Source organism: Megalops cyprinoides, chromosome 22 (assembly GCF_013368585.1).
Source record: "Megalops cyprinoides isolate fMegCyp1 chromosome 22, fMegCyp1.pri, whole genome shotgun sequence".
Taxonomy (NCBI): Eukaryota; Metazoa; Chordata; class Actinopteri; order Elopiformes; family Megalopidae; genus Megalops; species Megalops cyprinoides.
In genome coordinates, this window is record NC_050604.1 from 17,302,059 (window position 1) to 17,322,100 (window position 20,042).

The following is a 20,042-nucleotide window of genomic DNA, read 5'->3' on the forward strand; positions in this document are numbered from 1 at the left end:
AAAGTCATTGCAAATCTAAAGCAAAAATAAAGCCTCTGCTCAGTACAGTTGCGATCTGATTTAACAGACTAACAAAAAATAGACTTTTTTTTCATTTTGGCAGGAATAATTTTGTTCACTTTAGTGTCCACAAAACTTATAATGTTGTGAGAGATTCCGTTTAAAAAAGAAACATTTGTTTGAGTTTAACAGAATTTATTGTAGATACACTGAATATAGACACTGTTTTGAGATATTCAGTGATATCTTCAAGGCATTCAGGCACACTTTTTGCTCACCAATTTGTCCATGTCATTGTGACACCTAAAATGTATTTTTAAGCATCTCTGTGCCCTCATGTTCCACGTTCCATTTCCAACAGCTCCTCCTCTTGCTCCCTTTAAGATGTCTGTGTTTAATGTCTCAGCCTCTCGTGTCAACTCATCATGTGTTACATGCATCAGTTCCCGCTGTTCTTAAAGCATCTATCCATCAGCCACATTGTCCTCAACCTTTCATTTCGCCCTCACCTGGCCTTTTACTAGCAGTGTTAACTCCCTGCCCGTTTCTGCTCCGCTTTCATTTGTGGTTTTATTCCCATTCCCATTTGTCTCTCTGAATACCATGACCCCAATCTGTCTCGTGCTACACCAAAACCTGTCCACTAGGATTCACACGCAACTCCTCTGCTGTTGCAGGTCCAACACATGCAACCTTCTGCTCCTTTGCCCCTTTTCTGCTATTGGAAATAGAACGTGCAGGAAATAGGGCTTATGGTCCACCAACTTTTTTTTTCAGGTCTTAGTATGTCCACAAGTGAGGCTTAAGGGCTTGGCCTTGCTCATGCCCCAGGGCCAAGAAAAGAAAGCAAGGCTTAGAGAGAGAATGTCCACTATGTACTGCTATGCTGTCTGGGGGTTTGAACAGAATCAGAAAGCACATGGGCCATTTTTTGAGCTTTTATAGCAAGCTAACCAGCTATGTAGAAGAGCTGTGATATGCTGCATATTCCAAAGTAACCTGATTAAGCACTTTAATCACATCCAACCCTTGAGTGTGCTGCCTTTTAACACTTAAACATGCTGCCATTAATCAACTTTCAAATGTTCTTATGCAGAAAAAAACTGCTCGACCCATATCAATCTGGCTTCAAGGCTAGCCATCCCATTAAAACAGATCATCTTTTTGTTACAAATGCCCTTTGCTTTATAAGAACATCATCCCAATCTGCTGTTCTGGTACTTCTAAACTTTGCTATAGCCTTTGACACAGTAAATCACAATGTTCTCCTGTCTTCCTTGGCAGAGGGGAATATCTTGGGCACCGTTCTCGGCCAGATTTCATCTTACCTGTCAGGTTGCACCTGTCATGTATCCTGTAGAGGTGCTGTATCATCCCCTCACTGCCTCACTACAGGAGACTCCCAGGGTCCTTGTTCCCTGGCTGTTTTTTTTCCATTTGCTTCCCATATAACCGTTATGCTGATAACACCCAAGTGTTCCTCTCTTTTTCCCAATATGATACCCAGGTTTTATCACACATCTCAAATTGCCTACTTGATGTTTCATTGTGGATGTCTAATCATCTGCTGACACTCAGTGTGGCCAAGAATAAACTTCCACACTGACACTAACTGCTCAGTAACAATTGTCCTGATTAAAAGGATTTCCGCCCACTCTAGATGTACAGCGCAGAGCAATTTTCCATCTCATTCCATTTTTCTGATGCATCCGCGGCAATCCCATTCTCCGTTCCCCTTATAAGCTATAGGCCTGTATGGGATTTACATTAATGGAACCAGTATCATTAATCAATGATCCACTCTCTTATATTCTCTTATCTTAGTTCCTGGCTCATACCCTCCAATCTGTTCCACAAGAAAATCTTATTTTAAGTGTAGTATTGCAATGTGTTTTGGATTCTGTGATCTAGTGACTGATGTAAGGTAGTGTGTGTAGTTGGCTTGTGTGTTCCAAACACCACTTAAGATGTTTGTTGATTTTTTCAGCCGCCAGTTCAAAATTAATTTGGTTTGATCAAGCTGCTAATCAAACACTTCCTTCTACCAAAGTTGTTCCACATTTGTACAAAATAGCACCTGGTATTGACAGAACACACATGTGAGTTGTTGATCACAACAAAAATTAGTTTCTGTCTGCAACGTTATCTTTTAAAATGACGTTTATCTGAAAAGTGTTACTTTTGTCCCGGCTCTCCCCTACAAGCTTTTATTTAAGTACAGAATTGTGTTTTTATGTTGGAAGCAACTCACCTTACTTTCATACTTTACAACAAGATGTATGCTATGTGTGCAATTGTCTTATGATTATTCTTTTTTAAAATACTACTTAAATATACAGTTAGATAATTATTATTTAGATATACAGTATGCTGTGTTTTTGGTGTTACAAATAAATACTGATACTTTAACATTATACTTTGTTAAGGTTTTCATCGTATCTTATCGTATGTCGCCATTTCTCTTAAGCATATCAAGATGATATTTAAGATTTTAGCCATATCGCCCAGCCCTATTTTCAGATAACTTCATTTTGATACTTTAATGTAATGAAACAATGCAAACCTGAATATGTGTCAATGGCAGCTTGAGCTAATGGACCACAGTGGACACAGTGGGCTGGTCCTTGATGTTGGGGGGGTATTCATTCATCTAGTCTTAGGTTAGAGGTGGGTCAGATAGCTTTGTTCCCTAGACAACACAGTTTCATAGGTTTTAGTTTGAGACTAGAGACTGTACTTTAACAGTAAGCTTATCAACCTGGTAGCTTATAGGTAACTAATTGAAACAAAACAGGAAAATAGTCTTTGTACTATTTGTATTGTACATAATCAAATAATCTGTGTGTTCTTCCATTGATGTAAAATTGTCTTACATAAATATAAATGTCACTATAACATTTGTGGACCTCATCAAAATATTTGATATGGACTAAAGTCCATAGAGCAGAAACTATGTGAAGTGTTTGCATGGTCCAGTTACTCAGTTTTACCAGAGCTGACCTCCCAGAAATTGCACAACCATCTTCATGCTGTCAGACTGAAACATAAATGTTTATGCGTGTAATTGAAAACGGGACTTGTCTTAGCTTTTGGGACTGAACAAGCAGAATGAATATGATAGTGAGACAAAAGCACATGTATCAACATAATTTTAATGTTTGAGTTAAAATAATACTTCAAGAGGTTTATCCACGCATACAGGAAAGCACAATCAACCAAACATGAAAATTATACTTACTGAATTTGTTTGAACATAAATATTAACATATTGAAGGTAATGAATTTAAACATCAACATTCCAACATTTATAAATGCTTGTGGAATCAGGCAGGCTGTCAGTAGTGTTAAGGAGAACTTTGTGGTCATCCTCACCATGCAAAGTGGCTGTCTGTGGTATATGTTATGAGAAAAACTCATTATTGTAAATGTTGTATTGGAGCACAGTTATCGTATTCCGGTCTGAGCTTAATGCAGCTCATGAGACATGTTGGGTCTTAATGTCATGTAGTGAATAAAGTCAATATAGCCAGTGTCCGTAATGCAATGTAATATTATCCACAGAACACAAAAAATAAACAAGACTCCAAACACTGACAAAGATACCAGGCAGTGCACTTTGGAAGTAATTACAGAAGGAATTTCTGAGTCGTTCTGTGCTTCCACACTGCAGGATTCTCCCATCTTCAATTCTGTGCTCCTTTTTTCATTGTAAAACCGTGGCCAGCTTGTCACAAGGCATTTTCTTTTCAGCACAATTTATTTGCGTAGGTGGAAGTGTGGGGGCTAAACTGCTGACAAAACTGTTGTGCTCTTTTCCACCGAAATAACTGTTCGCCCAGTGTTAAGCAAGTTTCTGTTGTGAGCAGCATTTCTGCTAGCAAGGCAGAATTCTCCATATTCCTTCAGAAGATGAGGCAGCCCTTGATCCCTGACAGTGGCCATCATAATTCATGGGATTTTTAAAGTTATGTTGAGCATTTCTGAAAGCTCAGGCTCAGTATCCCCCCATTGACATCTTCAATCCTCTCCCTCTCACTTAATCTTTGGTTGTATCGTGCTGCTTGTATTTGACAGCACTATTTATAATTGTATATCTCTCTATATAATTGTATTATCTTGACATTCTTTATTCAGCCCTGCATCCTACACCTGTCTACAAGTAGAGTCAAGTAGATTTCCTAGATTTTCCTTAGAAATAGATTTTCCCAGTAGGTCACTCTTTTTCTCAGATTCTGTGTAAAACAGAGACACAGTACATATCTACCAATCTATGACAGGGACAGATCATGTCAAATAATATCATTGCTGTCCATATGTACCTGCAAATATTTTGATTTGGATTCTGGCATGTAAAAACAATTTCCCTTAAAATGAATGCAACAGCAAACGTCATAGGACCTGATGCAGCACTATAACACAGACCACAATAAATGTCCTTTATGATGCCATCTCAAGATATATAACCTACATTCTTTCTCTCAGGAATTGATACTCTTGTCTGACATTAAAGGATTCCACAGATCAGAGGTCAGAGCAACATAATCAAATGTGATACTCTTTATGACCTGAGAGCAATCAAACGGCACAAATAGTTTACCAGAAGAAAGCAATAAAAGGTTTCACTGGAATATAAAGAGAGATTATTCATGTTTGAAACTGAAATGAATTCTTACCACAAATAATCAGAAATTAAATGCTTTAATTTTGTGGCACATCTGTCCTATTTTCACTCAATGTGGGAAATGTGAGGCTGGACATTGTGAGGCAGAATTCTCAGTGGGGAAGAAAGAGTGAAGTGAAGAAGAAGACCAGTATAATTTGCCTGCAGTGTATGAATTAAGAATTCTTACCACATTATGCGACTGAATTATTCAAACCATTTGGGACATTGCTAATATGATCCTCTTGTTAAGCACCCCAGTACAGCACTGTTAGCCTTGTCCAATATATCCGCAACCCTCTGTACACCACAGTATACCTTTGATAACATACATCTAATCTAAATCTAAACTAATTCCAAGAGTCTACAATGAACTTAACAGCTTTGTGTCATCTTTCTAAGACACCATAGATTCATAAAAATGACACAGATGTTCTCTTGCACAAATCAGCTGGCCATATGAAACCATGCTTACATCCCTGACACAGTGTAAATGACCATTCAAATCACATCTCTAATGATACAGCACAGGTGGCTATGAAGATGTTAGAGTGGGAGGAATGTTATATCATTCTATAAAACTAGGTCTGCATGTGGAATTGTGGCTAATATGTCACAATAGCCTGGAATTTTATAGCTAAATAATTTTCTTCATGGGCTTGCTTACTCAGCCTTTTGAATAAGCATTAACAGTGTGATACTGTAAACAGAGACATTTTTATTGTACAGTAACTGAGCAACATCAGTATAATAAATGCAAATGGTACAAACAGCAAAAACACAACAGCACATTATGCGTCAGAGGAAAATTAATTCAGTATGAAAATGAATTGTAGCCTCGCAAAACACGTCATAAATTGGACAACTGAACTTCCGAAGAAAATTGCACATATGGTGCAGACCAGTCAGTTGTGCTGCAAAGGAAACAAAGGAACACAAAAGAACAACTTATCATACGATATACCCACACTCACATCACTTAGCCTGGACCAAACAGTAGAGCTGCAGCATTCATGAGCAATGCTTGTTCACTGAACAAATTATTTTACAGATCCAAGTGCGTTGAGTCACCATCCTGTAAGAAGCTGGACAGGGTATTCTTCACATACGGAGTCATTTCCAAAGAAACAAACAGTGCATGCCCCATTCAGATAGAGGGACCGCTGAAAAAAAAAATAAATAAAAAAATACCACTTGCCCTCATAGCTCCTGTTTAGACATTATTTTTTGTCACCTGTCTAGCTGTCTTCATGTCTTTTATATGAATTCACCTGTCTTCATGTTGTCTCTATGATGGTAATGTGTATGGTTTATTACATGGTGCTCTCTGAAGCCATGTGTGTGCGCCGAAATGTACTTTCATTTCAAGTGTCAAAAGGTAGATGTAGTTCTTCAACGATCTGATTCAATTTTGGAGAAGTATATGAAATTTAATATGAATGCAACACTTATATATTGTAATAATTGATAGAATTTGTAATAATATGTAATTGCAAAAATGCAATAATATAACTGCATACTAATCTCTCTACTGTTGTAAGTATTGTAGACTGTTATGTATAGGCTAGCTGCTTTGTTTTTGCCTGTTAACTGTAGGTTATTCACTACATGCAACACAATTTTTAGACCAACTGTGTTAAAATTAATGCTCCACTTTTTAGTCAAATAATGTGGTCTTACTCATATCACCTTGTCTATCTCACTAAATGAGCCAGTGTACTTGAACAACGGCTCTGAAAGAAAAGAATGTGAAGGACGGGCTGTGAATCAGCTCTTCAAGACGTGCATACTCAAATGAAGAGATTCATTAAACTGAATCAGACTTCACAGCCCTCAACAGAAAGGCAAACCAGGCAGTATAATAAGGCTAGTAAACATGTATAATAATGTGACCTTAGAGTCCAACAAGTTATTGTTATATTGAGTTTACTGTTATTGCACAGTAAAGCCTCAGAGTTGAACGTCTCTAACCCTTTGATGTGAAGACTCTTTAAACTGTTTTGAAAATGTCTTCTGGGCTGCAAACACTTCGGTAAATAAAAGTGGTTTTATCCATGATTCACCGTGTATTGAAATAAACACTAATCTACACAACTCTTTACATGATTGTAAACTGAAACGCATGTAGATATCTATACATTTCAAATGTCAAAGCATCTAGCAGACACTTACACATGTGCAAGGACAAAGAAATTAGCACAAGCATTTTTGCATTTTTGATAGTACTTTGATAGTAATAAAACTTGATAGAAGAAAGCTATTTTTATTCTAAAATTTTGTCAATAATTTTGAAAAAAACAAAGAAAAACACAAGATCAACCTTCTATCTGCAATGGGCGCAAATGTATGAGGTAAAGCTGTTGTGTTCTGTTCCATCACTGAGTGCCATTTTACAAAGCACACACAACCTTTAAGGATCAACAATGTATATGCACTCATTGCAAACACGAAGCTTGTTTTTGTCTCACTTTATGTGTCGTTATGGCCTATTCAGAGAAATTCCTAGCAAAATGGTCGTTATCATCCACGTTTCTGCTTTGCGTCAACGATTTTGACCACATGTTTCTGTTGGGGTCAAACGGCAATAACAGTCATGTCACACTCACTGTTATGATTCTGTGGAACAGGCAGGGGGATAGCCACGGAGATGACTGGAGAGAAGGAAGTAGGTCGTTCATCATAAACCAGAGAGAGGGTCAAAAAAAGCGCATATGGGTGTACCCACAGCACTCACAGTGTACAAAATGTGAAGCACACCAACCATAACTGATACAATTAGTGTGTGGCGAGGAATATACTAAGTGCTCACACCTTGCATACAGCTAAAAAAAGAAACAACTATATGTCATATGCAAATTAGGTTGTATGACCTAAAACCATCTTATGAGACACCAGTTTACTTTATTATTTAATTTTTACAATTACATGTGGCATAACAGTCCACAGTTGATAAGCATATTCATTGACCCAGACACAGCTAGAGCTATTAGCCATTTCAGTTGTTTCAGTTCTCTCCAGCCTTGCCAGGTGCGAAATGCTTTAGATTTCTGTGGGGCACCAGCAGCAGCTATTAAAGCCCCCACATGCATCCAAATTGGAGGTTCTTTCAGCCCATTTCAGTTCTCAGGCACCAAAATCCAATTTGTAAATAGTGACAAACAACTCGAGCTGTTAATGTGATTTCAAAATACTGGTGTGGGATGTTGAGACGTTTTCTTTTAACAGTATAACATGTCAGAATAACGTACCCTTCAGAATAGAATTAGAAGAATAAAATAATTCATTAAAATGTCTATGTAATGTGATTACTTACGACCCATAACTGCAGACTGCACAATGGCGTTCTGGACAAAATTCACCACCACAGCACTGCTGACAAACATAGAATGTGGATTCCCAAATAAGATGTCCGCTATGATCACAACTGTTATGAATAGGCTAATTAACTCTCAGTGCCACAGCCTGCTGGAGGGTTACTGACATTATCATGTAATAATTATTTTTACAGTGAAGTAAGAAAAAAGTAAACATTATAATACTGAACTGTATTTGTGAGGTACAGCATACCTTGAGTTATACCCTATTACTACAATAGCTCTTGAATGATTGGGAACACTTTTTGGGGGTTAGGTCCATATAATGTGTCACGGTGTATCACTATATTGCTATATAGCTATCATGTCCCTGTTATGACAAAGCTATGTGATGTAAAGTAATAAACAATATATTTATGCTCAGCAGTAGTGTGTGCACATAATAAACATTATATCTCTATACATATTTTTACTTCAGAATTAATTGATTTTTTTGTCATTTCTAATTTTTGGAAATATGCATTGGTTACTATTTCAGATAATAAAGAAATTAAACAATCATTTGGATGACACTGACATTGAAGTTATGCTACAAAAAAGTAATATATTTGTCACAGTCAAAATGGACCAACATAGAAATATATTAAGTAGCCCTGAACAAAGCCACACATTCCCTATATATTAAGAGCACAAGATGTCATAGTCTTTGGATTAATTACTTCATTCTACAGTTCATTAGACCAAGCTTCATAACAGGATCATCTACAGATCAATCAGTCCAGTGATAATCTTTGAGTCTTTCAGAATTTTTTAGAATAACAGTTTACATTCATGAATTGTGTTCATCTACTGTACAAAACGTATTAGAAAAACATTCTTGGATGCAGTTTTAGTTTTGATTCTGCATTGTGATGTGATGGAGTGAGCAAGTTCAAACAGACGTGTTATCCTAGATTATAAGAGAAATATGTGAGGGATAAAGTTTGATTGACCCTTCTTCAAGATTCTATATTGCATATTTACATATGTAATGCGATGCAACATAATGCTGTACAGGGTGCTACAAAAAATATATAAAATGTGAAAGGTCTAACTTATCATTTGAAAGAGTGAGAGGGTAACATTAAACTTCCGATGTAATACCACCCTGTGTTCGACAAGTCCACCAAGATCACAATGTATGACAGTATTGTCAAACTTAAACAAAGTACAACAGCATTAAAACAAAACAAAAAATTCATTTCACCATGCTACAAGATTTTTTTTTTGTATTTTAATTACATTATGAACAGATTATTGAGTACCATAAGTGTTGATTTTATTTATACAGGAAGGGCGAAGTGAGAAGTCCTTTTGCTTTTATGGTAATGACCTGAGAAAATAAGCAGGGCAAGAAATCCATTGGACTGTGCAGACAATCAGTCATGGGAGAAATGACTGTGGCTGTCTCAATGACCAGACTGAGACAGTCACATTTGGAATTTAACCAGGGCACAAGGTTCAACACCCACAGTCTTTGCAATAATTGCCATGTGAACTTTCATGACCACAGTGAGTTTGGACCTGGGCTTAATGTCTCATCTAAAAGACTCCCCCTACTGGCCCATTTCCAGCAGTAAACTTGTATTCACAAAAGGCTTCCTATCCATGTATTAACCAGACCTAGCCCTGCTGGCTGCAGGAATTTGGCCCAGGAAGAGTCCAGGCAGTATGGCTGCTAGGAAAATGGTGAGTAACACTGACTTAAATCAGCTATTGAAAATTATAGCCAAACTGCAATCACCACCTATTATGTCCAGTGAACATTGTGCACCTATAAACATTTTCACTGTACACACAAATTCAGCACTTACGAGATCATCTTCACGTATAACAGTTTAAGCAGTACATTCAAAAACATATACGGTGTCCAGTCTTTGAAACCGCGTCTTTAAATCTCCTTATCACTAAATCTCCGGGCTCCCCATCTTAAGGGACGTTTTGGACACGTCGGTGTGCATGGTAGACATCGCTATGGTGTCGTAGTCCTCCTGCCTGGGGGAGAGCTTGCAGAAGCGGAACACCACGTGCAGGTCTCGCTGGAAGTTCCGGTTCAGGAAGCCGTAGAAGATGGGGTTGACGCAGACCGAGGCCATGGCGGTGAGGTGGCAGAGGGAGAAGAGGGGGTTGTGGTTGCAGTTCATCACGGCCTCGTGGTTCCAGTCGATGACCGCGTTGAAGATGTTGAGGGGCAGCCAGCAGACGGCGAACGCCACCACGATGGAGAACAACATGACGTTGATCCTCTTGGTCTCGCTGGATCTGTACTTGCTCTCTCTGATTTTGTCCATCATGTTATTCCTCCTTTTAAGGCGAGCATATATCTGAGAGAGAGAAAAAAACAGGGCAATGATTCATGTAATATAGGACCGGTACAGCATCAGGCCATCTTTAGGGACAGTTACCAGGAAACAATCACTAGCAGGTTTCAGTTTCACATCCTGGGTGAGGCTCTGCTATCGTACCCCTGAACTATGTTCTTAACTTCTATAGATTCAGTAAATAACCAGTCCAATTTTCCTGACTAATTTAACATTAAATCATACAGTATGCCATCATGATGAAATTACTGTCATCAACATTCACAGAAAACAGGTTATTAGAGTACACAGGTGCAATATTCTGCCTACATAAAATCACAGTCAAGGAAACCACAGCGAGCCTCTTCTTTAATGTCATTTTTAGTTATTGAGTTCAGTACAGTTCAGCAACAACTTCAAAAAGGACATTAATATAGATGAGTGAGACAACAGACTACTCAAACAAAGCTGTAAGAACATTCCCCCCACACACAAACCCACACACACAAAACAATCAAAACACACCACTGTCTATACCACTGCAAAATGTCATTTTTCTTTTGTTTTTTTTTTCAGTTTTCAGTTTTTTTCAGTTCAAATTCATCATAATAAAGCCCTGCATTCTTTTCCCCCCAACAACTTAGGGGTTCTTTCCATTTGGATGGCTGCAGAATTATTCCGGGATGTACACTGATCCCCTGACATTAAGCGACTCCATCAGTTCTCAGTAAATGTCAGCAACCCAAAGTCAACACCCAAGCAGGGAACACAATATTAGATCTTTTACATATACTCATTCAAGGAAGACATTAGGGGCTGCGTCATTAAATGTCAGTTTGCACGCACATGTGAGTCTGTGTGTGTGTGCATGTGTGTGTTAGTGTATGTATGTACATGAAACATGCACATTTCCTTCTTTCAAAATACATCTGTCTATTGCACCATCTACTCATCCTTCTACCTTTCCTTCTAACCCCATACAGCTGCACAGCTAAAGGCGACAGGTAGAAACTAGAAGAAGAAACTAAAAATCTTTTCAAAACACTCAAAGTACTTTAAAAAGAAGTGAGAGAACTGTAGGCTATGGGGAAAATAACTTAAATTTAATGTGAATCGATTTAATGATTCAAGAATAAAACATCTGGAGAGTGAGCACTCAAATCTCTTTTCAAATAAAAACACTGCAGAGTGATGGAACTGAAGCAAGAGTGGTAAGAAGAAATAATGATAGATGGGAACTGAATGGCAAAAGCCAATGCATGAGAAATGAGAGCTGGGAAGAAATCATAAATTGATGAAAAGCTTGGAGGGATGTAACGTTAGAAAAATGTGAGTAGAAAATAAAGTCAATTTTAAAATATTCTTTCTCTCTGTCCCTTGAAGGTACTTATTTTACTTCTATATTGATGGCATTACCACCGCCCTAGGACATGCATAGGCTCATTATTAAGCTATTTTCCCTGACTGTCAGGACCGCTATTTCTTTATTGTGTTTGTGCGTGTCTATACGTGGTGACGATGACAGATCGTCTTCGGTATTCAGCACTCTGCCACAGCTTTCCATTACACTCATTCCTTAATCCTGACATGCACAACCATACGGTACATACGTTGCTAAAAAAAATCACTGCAATATTCCCCCCCCCCCCCCCCCCCCCCAGCATTGTTTTTCTCTGGTCACACGGTGACGTCAAAGCTGACCTTGGATGGCACAGGACAAAGCCCACTGGCACATCCAGCTGGAATCATTCAGGAGTAGCCATTATTTCTTACATATGGAAAAAATAATTGAGCACAGATTGTGTCTGTTTTTTTTCCATTTTTTTTCCATTTCTGTCCCAATACATCCATTCATTAAATATTACTTTACATTACTTTCATTTAGCCAACGCTCTTAACCAGAGCAACAATAGAACATAAGTGTATCCATTCAAGCTGAATGAGCAACAGTTTCAGACCAGGCTAACAACACTCCCAGACCAGTCAGTGTGAGCATAACCCTGGTCAGGCCCCACCCTAAGTTATCATGTGTAACCTGTCTAGACAAGGGAAGCCAAGTATACTACCATAAATTACAGTCACTAGATCACAGAATGCAGAATCCATTGCAATACTACATGTAAAATAAACAGCAATTCATTTTTTCTCTTCACCTCACCTTCTTAGAATCTAGAATTATCGATTCTGAGCCTCAGGGTTATTCCATAAATGTGAGGACTTTTGTGTTTGTTAAATATACTGTGTTTATGTGTTTAATAAGTTACTTTTAACAATCTTCAATTATTAGCCAGACAGCGCTACATTCAAACTGTACACTTCCATCTTGACTCTCTTATCTATGGTTAGCAACATGAACGAGAGAGTACTATTTGTTCCAACAGAGCTTGTTATTCAGAAATCACTCACCAATCAGTTCACTATCATCAAGCTGCACAACATTTAACAGGCTCTGAATGTGCTTTCATACCATTTTAGAATGCATGGGAAATTCAGTTCTCCCATTTCGCAATTTTTCCAGTTATCATTTTATAGGCTGCAAATTATGAAAAGAATGTTGTGCAAATAACGAAACTGACAGCATCTCCTCTGTGGTCCTCAGATAAGCCAAAACTGCATTGCATGTAGACTGAATTCTTCCCTTTAGTCACGTGTAGAGGAAATACTTGGATTACACTTGCAGCCAGCAGTGACCTTGAGTGTCCACCCATAGCTGCTGTCAGTTTGATAATCCCGCAAAGCACACTACCATAACTGGGTGCTAACCCCTCAGTTCAGCCTCTAAGCACAGACCATTGGAAGATGCCCGGCAATAAATACCATCATTGCTGTAAATATCTTAGAACTTGAGGAAGACGAAACAGCCATTTCTCAGAATAATAAAATATCACGCAATGTGGCTAAGGCTTTGAAGTGCCCTCCTGAAGACATTTCTTCAAAGATAGTGGTTGACAAGACATGATAATGGTACATTTGGTTGGCATGGCTACCAGAGATTTTGCAATCAGACTTCCACAGATTTAAGGAGCAGATATTGCAAAATAGATGTCTGCCTTGCAAAAAAACAATATGTGATATGGCTAACTAAGAATTAATTTTCCTGATTGACTCAATGCCAGGCGCAGACTGGAGTCTGCACCTGGGAAACAGATAGTTATTTACCCAGAAATGTCCAATGACCTTATTTTATTTTGTGCTTATTTCATTCCGTGATCAAGGGAGCAATTGTACCCATGCAAAGAACAGCCTGGCCTTACCTTTCAAAAACAGATTTAATGCAGTATTATGTTCACCATTTATCACATATTTATGTCTGTTTCTACCCTGCTTAACAATAGCTGCTTTAAAACAAGTTAAGGCAAAAATACTTTGAGCTTTCATTGACATATTCCCCTAGTCTACTTATATCTGCATTAAATACTTCTTGAACTTGAGTTGCTTGCTCAGGACTTTAAACACTCTTTAAAAATTGTTCGGGCTTGTTCTGTGACACGTCTCTATATAGAAATCCACACTATTGCTGCCTCTCAAATCCTGAAGCCATTTTATTCACGTCTAATTCAGACTTCATATAACATGACATCCATGCTGTTGGGGGAGTCAGGATGAGACCAGGCTAGGAGCTTTCCATCTTAAATATGGATTTACAAGAGCCGAGAGGCAATATTGGCAGTGTTTCCACAGATTTTCTATTGCCTCCTGTGCTTTTGCCAAACAACTGCATGAACTAGTTTTGATCAAAATCTTTGGATACAACCCTCTATTGTCATTAGAAAAAATAAAGGGATCTATGTATGATTAGATACAGCAAAAATTTGTTAATATGCCTTAACCTGTACTGGTTAAAAGAAGGTGCTGCACTAAACACAGAACAACTGCTAAATGCCCTAAAAGGAACCTCTTTGCACATAACTATGCACAAAATCTTTCCTTTGAGTACCTTCCTTGTATTTAGCATTTTTGCCTTAAATGGGGGTAATGTATTTCCAGTTTATTTTGAATATCTGCTCTCAAAAGTTGTTTTTTGTACAATACAAAGTGTGAAGTCATACATACTGCTGGCCTTCTGATAAAACCCCCATGACATACCACCAAAAATCCAGTCAAAGAAAATCAAAGAGATGATGATTCCAACACATCTTAGCTTAAAATAGAATTCAAATTAGTCAGTAAGATGAAAAAGGGCCTTCATTTTCATCATGTGTGAAGAAGGACAAAAAGTAACAGATGAGAAACAGAGGCAGAAGATGAAGGTTCACCAAATGATCCCCTGGCTCCTGGGGTGGGTAAACAGTGAGCATCGTTTCTTTCAGAGCATATCCCCTATGGTCCCCAGTTCAACTCATCAGCAAAAGCATGAAAAGGACTCCTCTCCCTTACCTTTAAGTAGCAGATGAAGATGAAGCAGAGTGGGCCGATGTACTGGATGAACAGCATGCAGGTGGTGTACGTCAGCTTGAACGTCCTGGAGGGCCAGTTCTCCATGCACACCACCTTCCCGCTGTACTGCTCGTGGAAGTGCGGCAGCAGCTTCAGCGGGGCGTCTGTCACCAGGGAGAAGAGCATGAAGGGCAGCGCCGTGCAGATAGCCAGGGCCCAGATGACAGCGATGCCCACGTAGGCGTGCAGGTTGCTGGGCCTCCAGCCGCGCGGGTTGACGATGAGCTGGTGGCGCTCCACGGCGATGAGCACAAGCGAGAAGATGGAGACGGACACGGAGAAGCACTGGACCATGCTGTTCAGCTTGCACATGGCCTCGCCGAAGACCCAGTGGTCCATGAAGGTGTAGACGAGGGTGAAGGGCAGGCACATCACAGACACCAGCAGGTCTGACACAGAGAGGTTGGCGATCAGGATGTTGGTGACGTTGTGCATCTCCTTCTGGCGGACAATGATGATGATCAGAGCCAGGTTCCCGATCACACCCAGGAGGGTTACGGCGCTGTAGGCGACGGCCATCACGAAGAACATGGGCACGTGACTCTGACATTCCTCCCCGAAGGACAATGACAGGTTCCTGCGGGAGCAGTTCACAGACTGGGAGCAGTTCAGTGGATCAGGGGGAAGGATGTCGCTCATAGTGGAAAAAAACGCAGCCGCTTTTTGATGCTCTTCACAGGATGTGGTGTCAGGTCAGCACCAGTGTCTCTGTCACACTATGGAAAGTTACACGAAAGGCCATCTTTCTTCTGAAGCTATTTACCAAGGAGACTGAAATCAATCAGAAACATTAAAGTTAAATATAAAATACCCTCATTCATAAAAGCCTTTACAATTCCTTGTCTCCACATAAAATAAACTGAAATCCAACACGATTATCGTTTTTTTCACCATCTCCATCTCCTCTCTAATACTGCTACATTGTAACTACAGCAGTAGTAGAAGTTACAAAGTTACATGAATTCATTATTTACTACAATGACATATCCTTGACAGTACATACAAAGTAGCAAAACATGTGGTCGTATTTTTTTTATCTCTTTTAATTGAACAGGATTTGCACGGTCCATGAAAGACAGCCTTACTTTTTTCTAAAATAATGACACTAGAGAGAGACCTGATGTGCACTCTCCACTGACCCCGTGACAGTTATACTAACAGAAGTTGCCACAAAGAACGCCAAAACATTTTCTTTCCAGGGGACAACTGTTTGACACATTTCCAGGGCCTGGAAAAAAGATTCCCATTCAGCCAAAGATGCCAGTGTTCAACGTACTACACTGCAGAGCTGTTACTGCCAGAGATGAGATACCAAAAAAATGCTCACTACCACTTTTACAAACCCAATTGTAGCGACTCCTTGGGACATTCAATGCCGATCCCAGGCAGTCACGCTTTAAGCTCCAACAGTAATCAGGTTTTTCAGCTCTATTTCTTTTGAACACATCAAGTGCATCCCCTCACCCCAGCCTTGCACTCACATCAGAACACAGCTTGTTCTGCCCTTTCAAAACTTCGGCTTCATTTTTTTTTGACATGATCTAAATTTCCTATTAATAGTCTGTTTTCCAGTCTGCTAGTATAGGTTTTTACATTTGTGTGTATCAGGGTTTCCGCTAGGATTTTTTCTTGCCAGTCCGGTGTCCGGAAAGAATTTATTTTACCGGACAAATCTGAAACTTACCGGTCATGTTTCAATAGCAATCTATATTACAAATGCAATTTTTTTTTAGTTTTTTAATGTTCAATTATTTGATGAACAATAACGATTAAGCAAAACGAACAGTAACGATCGAGCAAAAGATCAACTGTAGGCTGTTAGGAAACATCTGTAGCCTGTAACATCTGTAGCCTGTTTAAAAAAAAGGCTAGGCCTACATGGCATCAAATGTAGCCTATAGGCTACCAGGTAACATTTTATTTTCTCCTTTTTTTCATTGTGGCAAAGTCCTCTGCGGCTGACTTGAAATTAAACATGTCCAATGTGTCTTTGCAGCTTGCAATGTGCATAAGCCGCATCACTCTCTCCTCCTCCAGACGACTTCGCAGCGCCATCTTAATTCGATTCTGCAGAGAGAAGCCCCTCTCTGCTGGCACGCTTGACCTGGGCAGAACACAGGCAATTTTAGCCAGTGTAGCTCAGTTGGGGTACAGCTCGCTGAACTCATAAATAAGCACTTTGCAAGCTGTTGCAAAAGTTAAACCCCCGTAACCGTGGAGCGCCGTGATCACTGCCACTACATCTCATTATTACCGGACATTTTGACCAGCAAGCTTTTAATTTATCGTTTTTTTTTACTTTTTTGTTTTTACTTTACCAGGCAACCGGATAACCGGATAACGGAAACCCTGGTGTATATGTGTATACACTATACAAATATATATATATATATATATATATATATATATATATATATATATATATATATATATATATATATATATACACAATTGACTTGCACAATAGCATAGAGATGATTCAAAGAAGTTTCTCTGGCAATTAAGTTATCTTTACAGCCAATATATTTAGAAGGGGAGGTGGACCAATGAAAACAGACAGACACTCTATGTAAAGCACTGGTTCAAAGATGCATGTTAAAACAAAAACATTATTGTCAAATGACAGATGAAAGCAAAACTTGGCTGAAGGCTAACTGCAGAACAGCAGACCCCGGTATCAATGCTTAATCCCCAAAAAAAAAATCATATGAAAATTCACAAGACACATTATTTTAGTACTTCAGCCACTCTGCAGTGACCAAAACTGCTTGCCTGCTTCTGAAAATGGTTTCCTTCATAGACTAAAATGCACTCCCCTGCTCTGGCCTGTTCATATGTAGGAGGAATCAAGCTTCATTCAATGTGGTGTATTTTCCCAGGAATTGTTTTTAGCTTTAGTTTATTTATTTAGTTTTTTGCACAGTTACTGAATAAACAGTTTTTTTTCCCTTAAAATGTATGAATTTAAGTATTTTTGAACACATGGATTAATGTTATAATAATATTTTTCTTACAAGATTGATTAAATTAATTGGTCTTTTCAGCAGCTCTGACTGACAAGAATGAAATCACTTAGGCTTACACTCCCAAGGGCATTGAAGTACCATACTCAATAAAACAATCTTCAAGCCTGCTTATTAACGCCTGGTCTCTTATTAATACGCTACACACAGCAGGCTGAACCGTCCCCGGCAACTGGAGATAAGAATGTTTTATTAGCAATATTGGAGAAAAACAACAGGTTTATTGCGGTGCGCTTCTAATTTACAGCTTTGTCCACTGGACACTGACCTGCTGTTCAGTTACTGTGTCATAGCTCAAATAACCTTGGCAGATGAAAGCTTGAACGTGTCCGAAGCCATCTTCGGATGTAAAGGTACAGTAGTTTCTCTGAGCACTTTTTGAGGTAGTTCCAAGAGTAGTCTTAACTTGATACAATAACGTGCTTGCCATTTTATGTTCACCTGTACTCTTGCGACATTACATTGCATTGCAACATTTATTTACAGGTGCGCTTATCTGGGGCAGCTCGCACAGCTAATGTTACCGGAAACTGGAAATCTGCTCAAGTAACTCATCTTAAGCACTATTATATAAACCTGTAGCCTCCTGGATGAGGGTCTAGTTCTATAACCACTAACCCACACTGTAGCCATGTTGCAGAAATCTGAGCTCTCAGATGTTATGCACAGAGATATTAATATTTTCTTGAGGTCAGAAGAACTCAGGTTCTCAGATGGGGCTTATTTGTGATCTGAAGTAGTTTATTTGTACACACTCTTGCAGCTTCCAAATAATTGTTTATTATTTAAACGTTAGACTGTATTTTACACAAATCCCATTACACAAATCTGAAGTGCAAACACCCTCTCATTTATGTAAGACAGTGAGCACTCCTGAGTCACAGCACACAGTGGGGGTTTGAGGAACAACATAATCTTTCTGTTTCCCGTTGCTTCTCCTTGGACTGGGTGCTCCTGCGGGAAGCCATGTGGTACTGTACAGTGCATGACGACTACGATTACATCCTACTCATATCGCAGTGCACTTCTTCACTTATAAACCATGAAATTATTGGTCCTGAATAAAGTAAATAAAAAGTTAATTGGGTTACTGAGTAAGGGTGGGGCAGTTATCAGAAGGCAGTAATATTTTATAGTACCCTCGCAAGTCAGGTGGAAGAATATACAATTACAGTTACTGAATTGCTAAGATTGGCAGGATTCTTAGACAACACATTGGATATGAGCAGCACCTGCCTAAGAAGGACAACTGACATAGTTAGAGGCACTGTATCCATTTACTATTTAATAATGATGTCAGGAAGTTTACAATAAATGAGCAGATAACCAACTGCACAGCATACACTCACGGACATTTATTGCATGAATTTTCATGGCCTACTGTAAAAATAACATTAATTAAATGTGACCACAGTACCTCAGTGAGATTTTCTTGACAATACAATTACAATGACAAAATTTCCTGTCAGACCATTTCTGCATTTTGAAACACTGCAGTAAAATATTCTGGGATATTGAATATTGCTAGATATGGAGTTGGCAGGTTAATTATTAAGATGGTAATCTTAGAGAGCCTCTTCTTTGAGACCCCTCAATGGATCAGAATCTTAACCACTCTTGATGATTAATTTCTCTCCAAAGCACTAGCACACCAGAAATACTATTCATTCTTTCTACTTTCTACTCTCTTTTTTTGTACTCACTCTTTGTAAATCTAGATAAGAGCATCTGCAAAATAACGAAATGTGAATGCAAATTCACTTGGGCTGAGTTTGTGAAAGCAGGATAGGAATATAAAAGGGAAAGAAAACCTTCAGTGGTACAACAGCCATCTTGGGTGGAGAAGCTCATCTTCATATAAATGATGTTTGTCAATGTTATTGAATCTTCTGCTTTCTCAGCAATCAGAGACTGTTTTCAGTAATATCAATACGTACAGTAGGAATATTGCCTGTTGCAATGCCCCCCGCACATGTGCCCACCACCGAAGACGACCTCTCCATGACCTTTGACCCCGGTCAACCGTTTTGTCCTCTTGTCATCTGAGCATTTGTTATACAACTGAAACCTCCTGCACTTCCTCACCTCCTCCAGTGACCCTCTAAGCTCAGTCAGTGCCTGGTAATTATGGTGTGATCTCTATTCATAGAGGAATTTCTTGTCAGTCCTTCTTATGTTTGGTTAACTAAACCCCATATAATTGAACCATGTTCTGAGAGAGACTGAGAGGACTCAGTCATGACCCTCTGCCACTCTGCCTTCATCAGCC

At 39.0% G+C, this 20,042-nt stretch overlaps 1 protein-coding gene across 1 annotated transcript; it reads right to left on the reverse strand.

The window, feature by feature from the left end:
- Positions 1-9,920: 9,920 nt before the first annotated feature.
- npy1r (neuropeptide Y receptor Y1) lies at positions 9,921-15,458 on the reverse strand. Its single transcript, XM_036517271.1, has 2 exons — positions 14,691-15,458; positions 9,921-10,337 (listed from the first exon to the last, which is right to left on the reverse strand). Exons 1-2 carry the CDS (start codon positions 15,387-15,389, stop codon positions 9,921-9,923), a joined length of 1,116 nt encoding a protein of 371 aa, XP_036373164.1. The 5' UTR covers positions 15,390-15,458.
- Positions 15,459-20,042: the final 4,584 nt, after the last annotated feature.